The 22,202-nt window shown below is 36.1% G+C and overlaps 1 protein-coding gene across 5 annotated transcripts in view; it reads right to left on the reverse strand.

Annotated features, from left to right (window-relative positions):
- Positions 1-22,202, reverse strand: part of SSBP2 (single-stranded DNA binding protein 2) — a 464,724-nt gene that overhangs the window by 117,172 nt on the left and 325,350 nt on the right. For 3 of the 5 annotated variants that reach the window (XM_006870591.1, XM_006870592.1, XM_006870590.1), the window contains exon 5: positions 12,803-12,892. The exons of the other annotated variants lie outside the window; for them this stretch is intronic. In XM_006870591.1, the coding sequence (XP_006870653.1) occupies positions 12,803-12,892 (90 nt within the window). The remainder of the gene's footprint in view (positions 1-12,802; positions 12,893-22,202) is intronic. 5 annotated transcript variants of the gene reach the window in all.

The following is a 22,202-nucleotide window of genomic DNA, read 5'->3' on the forward strand; positions in this document are numbered from 1 at the left end:
TTTTAAATCACTTATTTTGTTTACTGTCTCCTTTAGTAAATTCTAAGGGCTATGAAGGCAAGGGTTTCAATTTATTTTGTTCAATTCAGTAACCATAGCTTGGGGAGCAACAAGTTATTTGTTGCTGAATGTTGTCAGTAGTCTTAGCTAGTGGTTTTTCAGTCTGCAAAACTCACCTATTGAAACAAAACAAAACAATACACAAAAACCACAATGGATTTCAGCTCTTCATCCTCCAAACAATTCTGATGTAGTAGGAGTAGGGTACTGCCCTGGAGTCATTCAGTAGTCCACAGAATAGACTTGAAGGAAGACTGCTAGTCCTTTACCTTTGGGATCTCTTAAAAAATTATCTAATGGTTTTATTTGTCACATAGAACAAGAGTCAGTAAATCACTGCTCACAGGCTAAATCTGGCCTGCCACTTGTTTCTGAAAATAAAGTTTTACTGAAGCACAGCCACATTCATGATTTTATATATTGTTTATGGTGCCTTCATACTTCAAAAACAGAGTTGAGTAGCTGTTAGGAGACTGTATGGTATACAAAGTCTAAAATATCCATCACCTGGCTCTTTCTGGAAGCAGTTTGTCTACATCTGATATAAAAGTCTCATAATTCCTGAATACCACCTAGTGATAAGGTGTTAAACAGAATATGAAGGTATACTAAGGCGTACTAACACAAACCAACTCATCTGATTCGGACTCACAGTGACCTTATATAGAGTTTCTGAGACTGTAAATCTTTACAGGATCAGACAGCCTCATCTTCCTCCTATAAAGTGACCAGTGGGTTTGAACTGCCAGCCTTGTGGTTAACAGTCAAGCACACTGCCACAAGAGCTCCTTTTCCATCTCCATAAGGCATTTATAACACATTTAATAAACCCTTCCTTATCTTAATTCCCCAAAGAATCAGGACCCTTTTGCCTCTGTAACCAATATTAAGTAAAAAACTAAAATCATGTTATAAAATTGTGGTGCTATAGGATAAGCACTGGACTGAGAACCTCTAGCTCAGCTGTTCAAACTCACCAGCTACTCCTCAGAAATCCTATACAGGGTTGCTATGAGTTGGAACTGACTCAATGGTGCTTAAGAACAATATATAAATTATTTCTTTTCTTTATTCAAGTGGATTTTAATAAAAACTGTAACACTCCAGGAAGAATTTTCAATATATTTAAGCAAGAATAATTACATTTTCAACTCCCACAAACATTTAAAGCCTTGGAAACTCTAATCAGGTTGCTATGAGTTGGAACTGACTTGATGGCATTTAACAACAATTGCATTTTCAGAGTATCTGAAAAAATAGCCCAAACTTCTTTAAATAGTACATTAGTTTATTGTTACATACTAAGTACCTTGACACCTTGTATGGCACTGTAGGATAAGCACTGAAGGATAAGCACTGGACTGCGAAATACAAGGTCCGTGGTTCAAACCCATCAGCTGCTCCTTGGAAACCCTGTACAGGGTGGCTATGGGTTGGAATTTATTCCAACGGCACTTACTAACAACTTCGACACCTTTGGTTGGCATGAGCAAAAACTGGCCCAACGTGGCCAAGCCAACATTTTCCAAAATACTCATTTTGACAAAAAAAAAACCCAACAAGGTTTCTAGCAGAAAACAATTTCATTTAATTCTAATTGGAAAACCCAAGTAAAGAATCAGAACATCTAAGGTTCCTTTCTTTGCTTGCTGTCCATCTAGTCACTGCTATAATGTCTTTAGTTGAAATTACAATTTTTAAAAATGCTTATTTTAGTTACTCAAGCTGAGCAGTTTTAATTTGTTTTAATAGGAAAACTATTACCACAACTGCAGGATAGCATTATCAAAGCCAGCAGCTGCCAGGCTTCTTAGATTTTTTTAGGCTGCTTTATCGTTATACTAAGAAAAGCTTGTTCTATTTTTTCTATATTTAGAGTTTCCCTCTCTTTTTTTTTAAGACTCTAAATTATATTTTTAAGTAAATTATTACTAATTTCTAAAATTTCTTGAACTTTGATAAATAAACAGCCCTTCCCATCCTACCATCCAAATCCTGGCATGCTTAATTCTGAGATACGCTATTTTTTAAAGTCTGATACATTAAAAATACATATGATATATATGAGTACTATTAGATGTTATAGTTTAATAAGTCGATTCTACTTGGGATTTTCAGAACCCTATTTATTCAAACTAAGACAGAATATAGTAACTAATCTTTTGGGGTTCACTATCTTAGATCAAAGATACGATGTCTACAACTTCTGGGGGAGGTAAAGGAATTTTCTCTTGGTTTAGAGGACCTCTGAACCCTCATTTCTGAAACAGCCACATTTGAGAAAGGACCAGCCGAAGAGTGTGAAGGCAATAGGAAGATTACCAAGAGAAGACACTGAAAAGATATGTACATTATTTAACTGTGTGTTGTTGCTGCTGTTGCTACGTGCAGTCTGCTGTCGAGCCACTTCCGACCCATAGAGACTCTGTATAGGGTTTCGGAGGAGCAGCTGGTAAGTTTGAACCAGTGATCTTGTGGTTCACACTGACTTTATAGTCTAGTGCATTGACCCACACAGCCATACCAGGACTATGTGTATAAAGGAGTAAAACAGGTGCCTGGTGTGGTACTGTAGGATAAGCACTGGACTGCAAGGTCGATTTGAACTGCAAAGCTGGCAACTCAAACTCACCAGAAGCTCCTGGATAACCCAATACAGGGTCGCTGCAAGTTGGAACCAACTTGAGGGCACTTAACAACAATAACAACAATGGTAATAAAGTGGTTGGATCCTGAATATACAGGGATATTCTTCCCCTCAACCCCAACCCCAACCAAACCCACTACCTCTGAATAGATTCCAACTCATAGTGACCCCATGTCACGTTTTTCAGGCTGTAATTCACAAAGAGAGCAGAAAGCCTCATCTTTCTCCTATGGAACAACTGGTAGGTTTGAATTGCTGACCTTGTGGTTAGCAGTCCAGTGTTTATCATATAGCTCCACCAGGGCTTCTTATAGGAATATCAGAGTAGATGACTAAACTTAGGGACTCAGGAGGTGCTGGAGGATAAGCACTGGACTGTTAACCTCAAGGTCAGCAGTTCAAACCAATCAGCTGCTCCATGGAAACCCTATACAGGGTTGTTATGAGTCAAAACTGACTCGAGGGAACTTAACAATAGCAACAACAACAAGGTAGACATTATTCCCAGGACAAAGTTAAATAATTATCTACCTCCCCCCAACACTGAACCAACAGCTTATAAAAGCATTTTGGTTTTGCTTTTCTTTGTAACTTTCAAGCATTGAAAGATTTTTCTCATTTCTTATTCATTTTGCTGGATTCTTTTTCCTTTGAAAATATCCAGACTATTGCATTATCCTGAGGTTTAGTTTTGCTTTGTTGTTGTTGTTGTCTTTGTTGCCTTATGGATGTTATTTATATTGAACATTTTTAGTCAATAACACCAGAAAGAAACGGTGACATTTCTTTTTTTTTACGTTATTAATATATGTCAAAGCATTAGGTCAGCTTGCTACAGTGCAGTCTTACTAAAAATAGCACCTTTGGAAAATACACCCTGAACAAGGGGTACATAATACAAGCCACCACTAGATGGCAAAGCAGCTTTACTATTGCTAACATTATGCAGGGAACAAAATCTGTCTTAACAAACTTGCTGCAACATATTTTCGACCATATGAGAGTGTTGATCAATTCAGATTTTAAAATATGAATGACCATCTTGCTCTGAAACAAAATTATTTGGTATGTTTTATCTTTGACAAGTATTTATAATCTCATTTATGTCAAAGTCATAAATTTACAAGCCAACCTCAATATATTTTCGTTGTCTATTTCAATTAAGAAAACTAAGAGCCAGTGACTAGGACACACAACGTACCAAGGTAGCAACACACACACACACAAAAGGTTTTTGTTGTTGTTGTTAAGTGGGTTCAGACTCATAGCGACCCTATATGGGGTTTCCAAGGTTCTAAATCTTTGTAGGAGCAGAACAACAACAACAAAATAATGTATTAAAATGAACAAAAGATAATCCAATTCTCAAAATTAGCTATTTCCAAGCATATTCAACATTAGTTATAAACTCAAAGATATTATCTACATTTGTTGATGTTGTTAAGTGTCGTTGAGTCAGTTCTGACTCATAGCAAATCTACTAGGTTCCCAAGGAATGGCTAGTGGGTTTTGAACTGTTGACCTTGTGGTTAGCAGTCCAGTGCTTATTCTACAGCACCACATCAGGAGTTCTCATCTATATTTGTTGATGTTAAGTGCCATGGAGTTGGTTCCAACTTACAGAGACCCTGTACAAAGTTTCCGAGTAGTGTCTAGTGAGTTTGAAGTGCTAATCTTATGGTCCAGTGTTTATTTTACAACACCATACCAATCTACATTGTTGTTGAGTCCCATCAAATCGGTTCCGACTCATAGTGACCCTGTATAGGGTATTCAAGGAGTGGCTGGTGAGTTTGAACTGCCAACCTTGCAGTTCACACTGATCTTGTGGTCCAGCGCTTTATCCTGCTGCACCAAACCAGGACTCCCTTATCTATATTGTTGCTGTTAAGTGCCATGTGGGTTAGTTCTGACTCATAGTGACCCTGTATAGCGTTTCCAACTGGTGAGTTTGAACTGCCAACCTTGCAGTTCAAACTGATCTTGGGGTCCGGTGCATTATCTTGCAGCATCAAACCAGGCTCCCTTATCTATATTGTTGTTGCTAAGTGCCATGTGGGTCAGTTTCGACTCATAGTGACCCTGTATAGGGTTTCTGAGCAGCGGCTGGTGAATCTGAACCGCTGACCTTGAAGTTCAAACCAACTTTGTTTGACCTTGCAGTTCAAACCAGTGCATTATCCCACAGCACTTATTAAAAGATATTATTTTTATATACGATAAAAGTATGTTTGGTTATTGCTGTTGTTGTTAAGTGTTGCTGAGTCGGTTCTGACTTAGAGAACCTGTGTAAGGTTTCCAAGGAGTGGCTGGTGGGTTTGAAACACCGACCTTTTAGTTAGCAGTCTAGTGTTTTATATGACAGCTCCACACCAGAAGTGATTAAAACAAAGCAAACAAACAAGGTATAGTTTCCTTTCTCAAGCATTTTCTTGTGTTAAAGAGCAGAAATGAATACACTACAGTATGTGTTTTTGACTCCCCACAAAACATTTTTTTGGTTGAAATAAGAGTGCCCATTTCTTTAGTACAGTATAACAATTAGAAACTGGGGTTTGTACTTAGAATTGTAGTTATCTGCTACTCATGGAAGGTGGCTATTTTTATCAACAACATGAATTAAGGAATTATGGCCAGAATCATACTGAAGTAGAGGTTGTTGTTGTTGTTGTTAAGTGCCATCAAGTCAGTTAACCATGAATTCACAAAGGAATCTTTGCTGTCCCTCAAATTTATAAAATTAGAGAATTCTATAAGATGAGTTAATAGTCTATTAAAAAAATCAAAATGATACTTTTCCTTTGCTTTAATTTATATACCTTACTACATGATTTTCATCACTATACATAAATGAAAAGATATTGAATTGGTCTAAGGCAATCTGTTGCCTATTCCAATAAAAAGAGGATTCAAAGCCCTCTTTTTTTTTTTGCATAAATGCTATGAGAGTAAATAATGGCTGAATGATGTTTTGAATATGTATTTCAGATTTCTTAGCATACAATTAAACTTTAGACTAAGACTCACACACAGGGGCAGGAGAAATAATACTCAAGACTCAGTTCTGGCTGTGTATCCTTACTATATCATAAGACTATATTTTCTCTCATTAAAATAGCCAAACTCTAGCTTGATCACTTGCTGCTTCTACTGCCTATCCTCCGACTCCAGCAAAAAGACTTCCCAATGTTAACACGCTTCTCTAATGTCATTCACCAGTTACGTTCATGGTAGGTGTAACTGAGAATTTATAGGGTTTCTTATACAAATTACTCCTTTGATAAAAGATTCCAAGTAAAATAAATGTCTTACTTTCCATAGCTTTCATTTTACTAAATTGATACTTCCTTTTACATATCTAATTCTTCCTACAGATTTTACTTAATAGATCTTCCACTGAACAATAGAGGTGTTCCCATTTCAATAAACACTTTAAAACTTAGGAATGAACAATATCTGTCATAAACATAAAGACACTAAAGACTTCCACTCAGGATGAACTTATTAAATGCATGTGGCATTATTGTAAGTATTTATTTTAGAGTTTAAGTTAACTGCTATGTGCAGTTGTTATGAACTCAAAAATTTAGAACTGTGCATATTCCACTTGGTAATGAACTTAAGTCTATACTTACATCATAATGAAAAAGAGGGAGATAAATGTTCTGCTACGTAACTAGGAATAAAGGGAGCATGTTTATCTATCTAGCAGAAGTGTTTCAATGTTCTCGTTACAGTACTATCACATAGTGAATATAGCTCAGAACTATTTAAACTGTTTCTTGATGTACTAATTATGTTATTTTTCTTTATTTTCAATTTATTCATTAAATTCGAATGGGCTCATCTTCTCAGTCTAGTTTCATTCAAACTCACTAAGAATTCTGAGTTTCCTCAGTAAAAACTGAGATTAAAAAGCAATTTCATATTCTACCAAGAGACCAAAGGCAATTGGGGTTAACTACCAATTAGAATTTAGAGGCAGCAACCAACCACCGAACACACTGTCTAACACGTTTGTTTAAGCTTCTTTCAAACCAGAGATTCTCTTATATCCTCATCTCTGGCTTCTGGGAAAGCCTGAGTCTATCCACGAACAGTCTTCTGGACCTACCTACTAACTTTGAGGCACCATGTCCAGCTCTTTCCAGTTGCTTCTAATCTTTCTTGCTTTATTTGGAAGTAATAGTTAAGATTGTGCCTGATCTTGGGCATTAATATTTCTGAACTCTGAAATGTTACCCCATCCTAGCTTCTTCATTCTTGAAGGTCAACACCTCTTTGGGACTCAATTAGAAACTGGGGTTTGTACTTAGAATTGTAGTTATCTGCTACTCATGGAAGGTGGCTATTTTTATCAACAACACGAATTAAGGAATTATGGCCAGAATCATACTGAAGTAGAGGTTGTAGTTGCTGTTGTTAAGTGCCATCAAGTCAGTTCTGACTCCTAGCGGACCCTGTATACCGTTTCTGAGGAGCAGCTGGTGAACTTGAACCACTGACCTTTTGGTTCAAACCAATCTTGCGGTCCAGTACCTATCCTACAGCGCCACACCAGGACTCTGAAGTACAGATGTAGTTGTTGTTATGTGCCGTGGAGTCGGTTCCAACTCATAGCGACTCTGTACAGGGTTTCTGAGGCTGTATATCTTTACAGGAGCAGAAAGCCTCATCTTTCTCCCGCAGAACAGCTGGTAGTTTCGAACTGCTGACCTTGCGGTTCGCAGCCCGATTCGTAAGCACTATGCTACGAAGTACAGGTAGTTCCTGACTAATGATGGCGTTCCAGTGTGATGACCACTCCATCATAAATCAGGTCTGATGTAAGCTGAATACATCTTTTTTTTATTTTAAAGTTTTTATTAGTATTGCATTTTATTAGAAGTCTCATTATAAATCTGATATGTATTTATCTTTGGGGGTAGGAAACATTTCTTCTAGGAATAATATCAGCAAATTACACACTGTAATATTGCATATAATGCATGTTACTAACCATAAGACACTACATATAGTATATACTTGTTGTTGTTGTTGTTAAGTGCCTTCGAGTCAGTTCCGACCCATAGCGACCCTGTACAGGGTTTCCGAGGGTGTAAATCCTTACGGGAGTAGAAAGCCTCATCTTTCTCCCGCGGAGCAGCTGGTAGTTTCGAACTGCTGACCTTAAGGTTCGCAGCCCGATTCGTAACCACTACGCTACCAGAGCTCCTTATAGTATATACTAGGGAACTTAAATAAGTCCATGGGCAAATGGAATTAAAAGATAATGGAGTATTTCCATGAACTTTTTGAAGCCCTCTCATAAGATGTACCTAAAAATCAACAACAAATGGACAGTCTTAAGTGTGGTTCACTGTAACTCAAATGCATACATTGTAAGTTAGGGATGACCTATACGGCCAAATCACCCCAAGAAACCAATACTGACCTTTCAAGTACTTATCTTGCAGTCTTATCCTATCACTATATGTAGCAATAGATAATAACTTCCATCTTTTTTTTTTTTTTAAAGTTTGATAGTTTGAGTTTTTTTTTTTTTTTTCCTTTTCTCATTCTCTCAGAGAGACATTTCAGGATATATTTAAGCCTGTTGAGCACTGAAAAGGAGTTTTTGGAATTATTTGCAATGGTGTGTCTATATAAAGAATGACTTGTACATCACTTAACAACAAACTTGTTCTCGTTACATGCCACCAAGTTGGTTCCGACTCATAACAGCCCTGTAAGGGGTTTCCAAGGAGTGGCTGGTGGGTGTGAACGGCCAACCATGTGGCTAGCAGTAGTGTTAATGTATAATGCCACACCAGGATTCCTTATCACACTTAAATATACCTAAAACTTTTTCTACTTCCCATCTTCTCATACTCAGATAATGACATTAAAAGTATCCTACACGAATATCAGCATCATCTTTTTTCTCCTCAACTTTTTCTCTTCTACACATAATTTGGCTAATCAGTTCATTGTGACTGTTGTTCTTGTTACGTGCTGTTGACTTGGTTCCAACTCTTAGTCACTTCTGACTCTGTACAGGGTTTCCAAAAAGTTGTTGGTGGGTTTGAATGACTGACCTTTCGATTAGCAGTCCAGTGCTTATCTTACAGTGCCACACCAGAACTCAACCCATCAAACATAACTATGAACCACTTCTTGCTTTCCAATCCTACTGCCATTGCCCTTGAATAAGTTCAGACTGTCTCTTCCCCAGGCTACTACAATAGCAATCAACTAGTACCCCTGCATCTGGCCTTTTTAGTGACTTCTGTTCCTTTTGTTCATGTAAATGTTCATGTTATTTGGAGTTCTGCTTTATACCATCTAACCTTCTCATTCTGAATGTACTCCCCCCATCTCCCGCCCCCGGAATAATTAATTAATCCTGTGGTTTCAGTGCCTTTAGTATGACAATCCTCCAATTTTAATCTCTAGCCTAAAATTTCAAGGTTTCAAACCTGTAGTTACATCTACTGAAAGAATATCTGTAATTTGAGGTCCCCAAAGAACCTCATCTAACCACCTCAAACATACTCAACTTTGTGGTCCTTAAGAAAATAATGCCTCTATCTGTCCAGGTTAGAGCCAGAAACCAGGGTGGTATTTTGGCTTTGTTTACTCTCATCCACTGCATGTATCTCTGTGATTCCAATCTGTTCATATCTCACCATACCCACTGCCATCACTAAATCTCACTTGGGTTATAGTAACAGCTTTCTAAGTAGTCTCTCCATCCCTAGACTTGCTCCTCTGCATTCCTGGCTGTAGTTGGGGTGATGGTCCTAGAAATGCAAACATGAGCATTCCAGTCTCTTGCTTAAAATCCATCAATAGCTATTACTGCCCTCAAGATCAAGTTTACACTCTTAACTAACCTACAAGGCCCCTTAAGCTCCCTCTTGAGTCTCATCTCCAGCCACTCTCCCTTTGGGTAATTAAGCTTAGGACTTTCTTTCCCTTCTGAGTTTACATTCGTATTTCTCCCCTATTCTGGGAATGTTCTTCCTCAGTCTCATTCCCTCGTTAACTCATCTTTCGATACCAATTAGGATTTTATTGACTGCTTTGGTACTACTTCCCTGACTCTGTCTCTCTCAAGCCTTCAGGTTTGCTTTAAGAGCACCCTTTATTTATTCATTTAAAATAGCCATGTTCTCTACATACTGTAATTGCCTTCTCTCTTCCTCATTCACCACATCCTAAGTTTTCGAGGGCAGGGATTTTCTTTATAGAGCTGTATTATAGGTGCTTAACAAAGTCAGAATCCACTCTACAGCATAGATTCAGGTCATTGATCTTCTTAAATATCTCTTATGGCTACCAAATGCCTACTGAATAAAGATTTGATTTCTTGACAGAGCATATATAAGGCCTTTCTCAAAACGCTCCAGTGTCTCTTTCCAATTTCATTTCCAGGAACTCCTGTCTCCCCTTCCCACCACCCTCTACACAGATTCACTCTCAACAACTCTGGCATCATTTGTATATATTGATGCTCCTACAGTTTTGTTTTTATTTTTCTCACTTTCTGGAATGTCACTCCTCTGCTTGTGTGCTAGACAACTTTTTTGAAGGAGGACTTAAAGGCTTTCCCCTCTGGTCATCACAAAGCTTTACACTTTGGTCTCCTACAGCATATATCTCTCAATATTGCAGATATTTGTTTTAAGTCCTGCTTCATGGGCTAGAAAACAAGTTTCAAGAGGAATAAAGTATATCTATTCATCTTCGAAAGGAGCTCTGGTAGCGTAGTGGTTACGAATCGGGTTGCTAACCTCACTCACGGTTGGCAGCTCGAAATTACCAGCTGTTCCGTGAAAGATGAGGCGTTCTGCTCCGGTAAAGATTTATAGCCTCGGAAACCCTGTTCAGGGTCACTATGAGTTGGAACCGACTGCATGATACTTAACAACAGCAACAAAACAACATTCATCCTTTATGCCTACCACCATGGCTGTATCTGTACTACTCAAATATTTATCACAGTGGAATACTTAAAAGTTAACTCTATTTCACCTACTCTTATCAGGTTTTGAAACAGAAGGCAGGAAAGAGGAGAATGGTTCATTCTACAAAATGTGAAAATGAAAATATATGGATTTTTACATCTTTGATGAAACCTGAAATTAAAGAATTTAGCTTCTTCCTCACCCCTTCCCTTCTTTTAAAAACTGTTTATGTTTTAAAAGAACTTCTACAAAATCTCAAGTAAATAAGCCCTTTTGATTTACTCCCTATTCCAACCCATCCTTAGCAAGAGAAATAAGAGCATGAGGAAAAAATATAAGTGGGCTAGAAATAGTTCATGAATAATGATTAACTTTTATTTCTACTTTTATGAACTTCTGGGGTATGGCGCTGTAGGATCAGCACTGGACTGCAAACCACAAGGTTCAAACCCACCAGCTGCTCCTCAGAAACTCTATATAGGGTTGTTATGTGTTGGCACTTAACAATGAACTTTAAAAAGTAACTTTAATGGTAGAAGTCTAGACTGCCTTGATTTGAATGCCAGTCTGTCATTTTCAGTCTCTGTTTAAATTGTTAACCTATCATTTGTTAATCGCTGTACAGGTGGTGAAATCTCAAGAATTATAATCTGTTCCTAGATTATAAGGGTCTCTAAACAGAATGTGAATGCTAAGAAAACTTTTGAATATTCAAGAACAGCTGAGCATTAAATATAGAATAGTTAAGCAAATAAGCATGTCCTAAAGGATTTAATGGGGAGTGCGATGGCTCTGTACGACAAGTATGGGACTGCGAGCCACAAGGTTAGAGGCTGGAGTCCACCAGCTTCTCTGGGGAGCAAGATGAGGCTTTCTGCTCCTGTAAAGATTTAAGCCTCAGAAAATCTATACAGGGTTGCTGAGTCAGAACCGACTCCAAGGCACTTATAATAACAACAACAACAATAAAGGACTTTATGTTCCAAAGCTGGACTAGGTTCTAATTCACATCTTTTAGCAATACTTTGGAAATTTATTTCTTAATTTTCACACATATTAGTACAATGATCTAGCCTGCAATAATGCTGTGATTTAACTACAATTATCAATGACTTTGGAGTCCTGGTGTAGCGCTGTGGGTTAAGGCACTGGACTGTAATGTTGGTTTGAACCACAAGGTCGGTGGTTTAAGTTCACGAGACACTCCTCAGAAATCCTCTACAGGGTCGTTATGAGTTGGAACTGAATCGACGGCACTTAACAACAACATCAATGATTTTGAAAACAAAAAAACACTAGTGACAAAGTAGCTTATATGTACCTATATATTTAATTCAATAATAATACAGTATACTGCACTACCTCCTGTAATGTTTGCTGACTCTAGGTTCATAACCACCTAGGTTCTTCTTAATTTTCTCAAAGGTTTTCACAAAATTAATCAAACATTAAAAAATGAACTTCAGAATCTATGTTGGATGGGGTTAGGAGACTAGCAGATTTAAGATGTGGGTGCGATAAAGTTAAAAAGTGTTAAATTCATGCTACTGTTGTTATCTTCCCCTTGCTGAAATAAATAATCTTGTTGAAATTTTAAAACACTAACATGCGTATTTGACAACCTGATCTAAAAACAGTATCATATAGTATTAATAAAAAATTTTAGATTAAAAGCCACAAAGATGATTCTCCATAAATATTTTTGTATGGCCCATGATTCTTGGTAAATGAATAGGTTATGATTTAGCTACATTTTGAAAGTACAGCCAAATCTTGATTATCTTTAGTCTGGGAGATCCGGATAGTGTGAATAGTTAACATCCATGTCTTTTCCTGAACCTCCTCTCTGTACTCTTCTTCCACTAACTCTTTACCATTTTAAACTTAATGGTCTAATTTACATTTCAACTTTCTAAGTTAAGCAATGAAGTGACAGAGTAAATAAAAATGTAAAAATATAAAATAAAAAAAAAACCATGAAGGGTCAAAGTGTGAACAAGATAACCATTCTCTGAATAATCAAGAGTTGGCTGCACAGCATTATGTTTATCTTATAAATTAAAATAGCCTCATCGTCTTATCTCTAAATAAAGTCAAACAGGAGTTCCTAGGCCTTAACATTCCTAGTCGGAATTTCTCTGAGTACCTGAAAGAACCCTGGTGGTACAGGACCTACTGGCATGCCATCTCCTGGGGGAATGTTTCCTAGCACTGGGCTGGGAGCTGCTGCAGCACTCTGCAAAGAATAAAGGAGAAACAAACCTATATCATTACAGAGAAGGCACAAAACCAAAGACTAATGATAACAGACTACAGGAAGGGACTTTTTTGGTAGTGTTCCTCACTCCAAAGGTAAACTTAGATCCAAAATTAGCTTATTATAAGACCAGTTAAGTTAGTTCGTTTAAGCAGATCTTTATAAAAACTTTTTGACGTTTTAGAATTTGAATAAAACAGTAGGTTAGAGGATTATATATATGTGTGTCAATCAAATGCAAATAGCACTTTGATAAAAACTTGAGTAAATGCATTATTTTAAGGCTCAGGTATATGAAACGGCAAATCAATAATAGAAAAAGATAAATACTAAGGTAATAAGTTTGAAGACAGTGATTGAAGGAGTTAGAAAAAGAACTTTTTTTTTCAGATTATGCTTTTTATATCATGAAAAAGGTATTGTTGTTTGTCTTCAGATGGCAACACACATTATTTTCTGACATACTATAATTGGTAGCAAAAGTATAGCTTATAGGGTTATAAGGGTGAAAAAGTAGTTAGGAATTGAATAACAGAAAGGAATTACTTGGGATAGATTAGTTTCAGATATACAAATAATGGGGGGGGGAAAGTAAGATGGAAAAAGAAAAATCCAGTCCACATTACTTGCAAATTACTTTATGGAATCCAAGACTTCATGAAATAGGAGTATGGAAAATCATGGGTTAGAATCATTGTAATCAAATCAAGGTTATAGTTTTAATACTTAGGCAGAGCAGTTATACATCTAACTAGTCCATGACCATGTATTTCATTTCTCAACATGGTTAAACAGATTATAAATACTAGGAACAGTCAAGAAGAAATCAAATATATACTGAAGACAGGTGATCATGAATCCAATACTTCTGTAGTGAAAGTAACACAAAACAAATTCAGGACCTAGACAGCACATTTGTGGCATTGTCCTCGTATACATATTACAGTATATTAATTCACACATTAAAATCCCCTTAGAAGAATGATATAATAGCTCAGTGTATTTGTAGCATACATTTCCTGGTATGTAAATTGATAAAAATACTAAACATGTTTATTCCTTAGTACTGGCAGTTTTTAATAATGAAAGTCAATGATTTTAGTATTCCCTTAAAGGGAATCTTGATTTAAACATGGTTATCTGCAATGTTGCTTATTTATGAATGCTAAAATTACAAATGTACTCTAATAAAGCATATAAGTAAAAAAGGTGAAATAGTATTTCTAAGACACTAAGATGAAACATTAATAGGTTCTTTTAAGTAAAAGCATGCAATTTCATTCAATATACATTAACTGCTTACCATTTTCTAGATATTATTTTATCTAGCTTCATATATCAAGACACATGATTCCTTTATAACCATTGAAAATTAAACTTAAAAAAATTTTTTGAAACACAATGTTACAATGTGAGGCCAAATTACCACTGGTCACCTGTCCTCTATTAGTTTCAATATATATGATTACAGGAGCATTTGCAGTATAGTGGTTAAGTGTTTGGCTGCTAACCTAAAGATTGGCAGTTTGAACCCACTAGCTGCACTGCAAAAGGAAGTTGTGGCAGTCTGCTTCCCTAAATATTTACAACGTTGGACACCCTAAGTGGCATTTCTACTCTGTCCTATAGGATAGATATGAGTTGGAATTGACTTGACTGCAATGGGCTTTATATATGTTATCAAAACCCACTGCCATCAATCAATTCTAACTCCTAACGACCCTACAGAACAGAGTAGAACTGTCCATATGGGTTCCCTATAGAGGTACTTTAAGTAGGGATGGACTCCATTGTACACAGCAACACTGTTTAAAGTTATAACATATACTAGGACTTTTAAAATCAAAAGGTCTTCATTATATACGTTTGCTACATTTTTTCCCTGCTATTACGTAAATGTGAAACAAAATAAATGATTCATAACAAGATCTGAATTTTCATGTCATAATTTCCAAATGATTTAATAAATTCAATATATTTTTTTTATTGCTAAGGGCTACTTTAAGATTTGAGCTACAACACAGTGAGAAAAAAAATCTTTGCTCTCATGAAACTTACATGAAGTATGACAATGAACAAAACAAAGCAAATATCTACTATGTCAGTGATAGGAGCCTTGTGCCCTAGGACACAAAGAGAAGTGAATAGAATAGTGTTATCTAGTTCGTTAACCCATTACAGACGGTTAACCCAGATCATTCAGGTTCACACTCCAATGTGTGAATATTTTTGATTGAAATTTCTGTTGTGATTTATTGAAAAGGATAATTCCCTCCTCTACTCCACAGCACATAACCACCACCACCATTACACTTTGAGAACTCAAGCTTAGAATATAATTTGGTACACTGTTAGTCATTAACAAGCACTGGACTGCAAGGTTGGCTTGAACCACAATGTTGGCAGTTCAAACTCACCAGCCACTCCTTGGAAATCCTATACAGGGTCACTATAAGTCAGAATCCACTCAACAACATTTAACAACAGAACAATAACAAACACTATAACGGTATATGCTAATCATTATTAATGAGAATATTTTTCAAACTGTCTAACTTGCTACTTTATATATAGTTGTTGTAAGTGTTGTCGAGTCAGTTCTGACTCATAGCAACCCTGTATAAGGTTTCTGAGGCATGGTTGGTGGGTTTGAGCTGCTGATCTAGTGCTTATCCTACAGTAATAAACAGCAGTAAGATAAATAATAAGTGGTTTGAAATTTTAAGTATGAATCAAGTTTTTTAGATACAAGCTTTATATAGAAGAAAAGACATCCCTAATTTCTTGGTTCTGTTGCTAGATCTCTGAGACTTACCTCAAATTAATTCCAAATTATGAAATAAATTTATCTCATGAGCTAAGATTCTATAAAAAAGTTGATGTCCCTAATTTATAAAGTATGCATTATTTGGGAATGTTGTGACTAAGTCACAAAAGGAGAAAAAAATGCTTAATATTACCAAGCTTTAGTTTCATGTGATTTAATGTGTACCAAGGAAAATCTTTTCTTATGTAAAGTCCATGGTTCTTTACTATTTATCTCTCTTAATAATAAGGATTACTCAACATAAAGAAAACAAACAAAATTTAAAATAAACAAATGTCATGATAAACAGAAAAAAAGATTGAAGTTGTCAAGGATTTCACTTTACTTGAATCCAAAATCAGCCCCAATGGAAGCAACAGCCAAGAAATTAAAGGATATAGCGCACTGGAAAAACCTGGTACAAAAGATCTCCTTAAAGTACAAAGATGTCACTTTGAAGACTAAGGTGTGCCTGATCAAAGACAGGGCATTTTCAATCGCCTCATATATTTGCAAAAGCGGGACAATGAATGAAAAAGACTGAAGAAGAATTAGCTGATGTCTTTGAATTATAGTGTTGGCAAGGAATATTATACTATGGACTGCCAGAAGAACAAACAAATCTGTGTTGGAAGAAGTACAGTCAGAATGCTCCTTGGAAGCAAGGATCACAAGACTTTGTCTCACGTCCTCCGGACATGACATCAGGAGGGACCAGTCCCTAGAGAATATTATGCTTAAAAAGGTAAAATGCGAAAAGTAGACGACCTTCAAGGAGATGGATTGGCATAGGGCCTGCAAGAGTGGGCTCAAACATAGCAATGACTGTGGGATGACACAGGATCAGGGTTCCTTCTGTTACACGTAGGGTTGCTGTGAGTCAGAACCAAATAAAAGATACTTAACAACAACAGCAACAACTTACTAAAGAAAAACACATATAGTATGACTTTATAATATTTCCTCAAATAACAGTGATGGCATAAAACCAGTGCCCCTATAAACATGTTATTGTTGTGTAAGTGTTTTGTCTCTTTTATTGATTAATTTGTATTACTTATATATATAAGAAAGACTGTAAAAGGACTGATGCATTTACAGTGTTGGAAAAAATATGAAAGGTACCCTGGACTGCCAGAAGAACTAACCAATCTGTGTTGGAAGAAGTACAATCAGATACTCCTTAGATCCAAGATGGCCAGGCTTTGTCTCTCATACTATGGACATATTATAAGGAGGGACCAGTCCCTGGAGAAGGACTGGTAAAGTGGAGGGTCAGCAAAAAGGAGGGAGACCCACAACAAGATGGACTGGCACAGTGACAGCAACAACGGGCTCAAGCATAGCAACAATTGTGAGGATGGTGGTGTGCTTCGTTCTGTTGTATGTAAGGTTGCCATGGGTCGGAACTGATCTAACAGCACCTAACAACAACAAACTTTTATGTACTCTCAAATATGTATTTTTCTAACTACTCTTAAATAATTTCATTGGTATTTATTGTGTCAATTGACTTAAATGTCAACTTTTTTTCTGTGATGACTACACTTTTTTTTTTTAATAAATCTATTAGTGTTTTAACATTAACTACATTATGGAAAAATTATTTGTTTTCCCAAAAGACTATTAAGGTGAACTTTTAAGAATCACAAGATCTTTCTTTGTACTCTTATCTTTTTCTTCTTTCCTTTTAAGGCTGTGTGGTCATTTTCGTCTCTGGGACTTTTTGTAATTGCATCATTCTAGCCTCTAAGACTGAATTAGTCAATCTGTGTTTTACTATTTTTGTATTATTCATTTTTCCTTTATACAGATGTCCAGCGTAGTTTCTCATTCCCCTTCTTTACTGCTAGTAATACAGAAATACATAAATTTTATTTTATTATTTTTAATGCCTTTTCTAAATTTAATGAACAGCAAACTATACTATTATTTCAGATTTTCTCCCCTCAAAGAAAAATCTGAAATAAAATTCAGAAGACTTCTTATTTTCACCTAAATTGTTATTATTGATGGTCTCATAGGAAAAAAAAAACAAAACACAAACCTCTGTATGTTAGTGACAAAACAATCAATTTACAGTAAAATTTTGTTTAGAAGTAAACTTAACATGCAACTGTTTACATTCATCAAGATTGTACATATTTAATAATAGTTTTCTTTATCAAGGATAGTAGAGAGCCAGAGCCAGCCATCTAATTGTTGTTAATTCTAAGTGACAAAACATGATTGAACCATTATGAATAATTAATGCAAAAGGTATTATTTGAGAAACTTGAGAAAATATTTATAGATGCTATGTGAAAAATCCCAAATATAGAATTATGAGTACAAAATGATTATAATTATGCAAATAATAAAATATATAAAGGACTGCAGGTAAACACGTATAATTACTGTACCAGAGTAATATAGCTGAGTGCTATTTTTTAATAAAAGTTTTTTAAAAGTTTCCTAAGGGGTCATATTAATTCTATTTTTAACATTAATACTTAAAATTCAATAGGTTAAACATACACAGAATTTTGTAACTATAAAATATGACCAAAATGTTACTTTTACTTAAGACAGACCTTACCTTCATTGTTTAATTTAAGGTCAGACAAAATGTAAATATTTCTACTTTAAAAAGAACTCTTATGTTAATACAGTAAGATGAAATGTTTTAATTTTTAAAATATGAAGAGCCAATTTTCTGTTTTAAAGTTAAATTCTAAAGAGAATCTGAAAGGCACTTACATTATTCTTGGGCATCTGTTTGGATTAGAGACACAAGTTTATCTTTAGCACTATACAAGAGAAGCTTCAAAAGTTGGTGGAAAAACTTAATTATCTTTTAATTCCATTTACGCCTGAAGCCCCCTCAAACTCCACCCAAGTCCACCTCATTCAGCAACCCACTGAAGAGTCCGGAGAACCGGCATCATTGGCTGTACTATTTGTTTGACCTTTTTAAGGTCATAAAATATGTTATATGTTGCTTTCAGAAAACCTCACTAGAGAACATTTTCAACCTCGTATCCTTCTAAAAGAATACCTGACCCAAAACAACATTAAAAACAAAATGCACAGAATGATACAAGTATGAAAAGTTCCAGAGAAGAAAATGACTACACAGACTAAAAAGAAAGAATATCAGCGAGGAAGGAGACACTCAGCATCTAACAACATAGCTAGTGCCAAAGAATGGGTGGTCAGAATAGTACAACTCATGTTTGCCATGAAGAACAAGAGGGAGAGTGCTTTGGTTGTTGATAATTTCCAAACAATGCTAATATTTCAAAGGAACTCCAAAAAGCAACTTTCATCGTCAACATAAGAAAAGCAGCTATAGGCAACTAAAAACAAAACTTAAGTGAGAGAAATGCAAAAGGACCCTAATAAACATAGTAAGGATTCCATTAAAAAGACCATACTATTTTAAGAGGTGGTCTTTAATTTAGACTTAGTTATTAATGTTCAGAACAACAACCAAGTTTCTGGACTCAGAAATCAAGCTCCTTACATTGTGTGTTCACCTTTAATATGACAAGCTATATTGTACAAAAAATGGATGACATAAGGGATTTGTTCTGAGAAAATAAGTTTTATGGGATATCTTCACATATGCACATGCATTTCAAATACTAAGTGCCTACTGAATGCCTTGGAATCCTGGTGTGCCACAGTGGGTTAATGCACTAGACTGCAAAGTTGGTTTGAACTGCAAGGTAGGTGGTTCAAGCTCACCAGCCGCTCCTTGGAAACCCTATGCAGGGTTGCTATGGGCCAGAACCAACTCGATGGCCCTTAACAACAACAACAACACTGTATGCCTTGTGCTGTTCTAAGATGCAGTAGATTCATTTCAATCATCCACAATTTTGAATTAAGCATGATTACGTACTCAAAATGAGGATTAACAGCCATCAAAAAAGTTAAATTTGCTTAAAAATGAAGTAGAAATATTTGTGGCATGATTTTAACACCCATATTTCATATTTATAAGTTCAGCCCTCAAGGATCATTAATTTTCTTCATTGTTGTTTGTTGTTAAGTGCCGTCGTAAGGTTTCCACAGAGCAGCTGGTGAATCACCAACCTTGCAGCCCAGTGCTTTATCCCACAGTGCCACACAAGGACTAGGGCAATAATTCTACCTTCTTTGTCACAGAATCAAGATTATAGACATGACCGTACAGATCTGTGTTAGTAGCGTGAATCTGCAGTTCCTGCTGTGTTTGGTTTTCCCAGGAAGAAAGAAATCATTATATAATCATCCCTTAAAAAATGATAACACATATATATGCCAGTAAAATGCTTATGTTAAAAGACACACCTGCTCTGGAATGCCTTTTTCTTTTGAAATATATACCTTTCATTAAGGGAAAAAAAAAACTAAAATCAGTAATTCTCAGAGTTTTTTTCCCCCTTATCAGCATGATTAGCATGGATGTGAAATGCTATGCATCTAATATTACACCTTTCCAAAAGCTTTTCAAATTTATTCAGAATAATCTGTTAAATATGCTTAAGCAGAAATTTTAATAGGTTGAAAAATGAAATTTTTCAGTGGCTTTACTGTATCACAATATTTTAGGAGAATTTCCATCCATATCAATTAATCGTCAACATTTCACCTTTAGTTATTTGGAATACCTTATCATTTAAAAACATTTATTATGACTTCTAGAGAGCTAAAGGAGCTCTGGTAGCGTAGTGGTTACGAATCGGGCTGCGAACCTTAAGGTCAGCGGTTCGAAACTACCAGCCGCTCCGCGGGAGAAAGATGAGGCTTTCTACTCCCGTAAGGATTTACACCGTCGGAAACCCTGTACAGGGTCGCTATGGGTCGGAACCGACTCGATGGCACTTAACAACAACAACAGAGAGCTAAAACAAAACTTGGGAAAGAACACTGTTGTTTAGTTTTAAAACATGCTAAGTTACTATTTTCTTAAAGGTGGCATAATAGGTACATGAAGAGCATGTAATAATAAATCAATAAACAGAAATCATTGTATATTTTACATATTAAATCATTGTATAATTTGAGTCCAAATTAGTAAGAGGAGTTAAACCTCCAAGCATGCTTTCTCAATTCGTTCTGTTGTGTATGGTGTGACTCTGCTTTTCGGTCACTGGGTTTTAAACGATTGCAGCAAAAAAAATAAAACATCAGCATATTTTGCCATGGGCTGCTAAAAGAACCAACAGATCTGTGTTGGAAGAAGTGCAGCCAGAATGCTCCTTTGAGGCCAGGATGGCCAAACTTTGTCTCTCATACTTTGGACATATTGTCAGGAGGGACCAGTCACTGGAGAAGGATATCATGTTTCGTAAGGTGGAGGGTCAAAGCAAAAGAGGAAGACCCCAAGTAAGATGGATTGGCAAAGTGGCAGCATCAGTGAGCTCAAGTGTGCCAACAATAGTGAGGCTGGCCCAGGATCAGGCAGTGTTTCGTTCTGCTGTGCCTAAGGTCGTTATGAGTCGGTACCGACTTGGTGGCACCTACCAACAACCACATATCTTAACACACAAGAAAATCCATATTAAATGATACAAAGGTGTTTTATATTTGTGCAATATATTGATGGGGGGCATAATATAAAATATGCCTTAACAAAGATCGTAAAAGACAGTAAGTTGTTGTTAAGTGCTGTCGAGTCGATTCGGATGCACAGAAACCCTGTGTAGGATTTCCCAGAAGTGGCTGGTGGGTTTAAGCTACCGGCCTTGTGGACAGCAGTCCAGTGCTTATCCTGCAGGGATACACCAGGACTCCAAAGATACTATATTCATATATTAAAATATAACTAATCAAAATAAAACTCTGAGAAAGAATTAGGTTCAGGTATTTCCTATTTGAACCAAGAAGCAAAGGTACAGGAAATCATGCTAGGGAACTGACTTAAAAAGCCATGAGGCAGTAATGGGGACAGGTGCAAACACTCTCCATACACCTGTCTTTTTATCCTTCAACTATAGTGTGGTAACTAATATTCACTGGCAGGAAACTTGTAGCACACTTAGTCATCAGACATAGATGGCCAAGTACAGTTTTAAGTTAAGGGATGCTTAAGCATTACATTAGGCTCCAGGGTTGTTTTTTATTATTATTCAATGATGTCATTACTACTATTGTGGAGCCACCTGCCTTCAGAAGCTGTAGCATATTCTTTTGGGTATCCTTAAGATTAAAACAACAAACAAATACACTTCATTCTGAGTTGGTTCGCTTTCTGGAAGTAGGCACAGTGTTGTCAAAATGATAGGTAATAATAATGAATAAAACAAGGTTTAAATATTTTTAAATGCAAACGTAAGTTTTCCATATATCATTTAAAATTAAATTTAAAAAACTGAACTTTCTAACATGACATGACAGATGCTTTAAGTGTTTATTTATTTCTAATGTTTTATTGTGAATTATATGATAGTTTACATGGGAGAACATTAGCTTTACATTCATTCTATCGTATATCATTTCATTGCCATGGTTACA

The sequence above is a fragment of the Chrysochloris asiatica genome, unplaced genomic scaffold (assembly GCF_000296735.1).
Source record: "Chrysochloris asiatica unplaced genomic scaffold, ChrAsi1.0 scaffold00145, whole genome shotgun sequence".
Lineage (NCBI taxonomy): Eukaryota > Metazoa > Chordata > Mammalia > Afrosoricida > Chrysochloridae > Chrysochloris > Chrysochloris asiatica.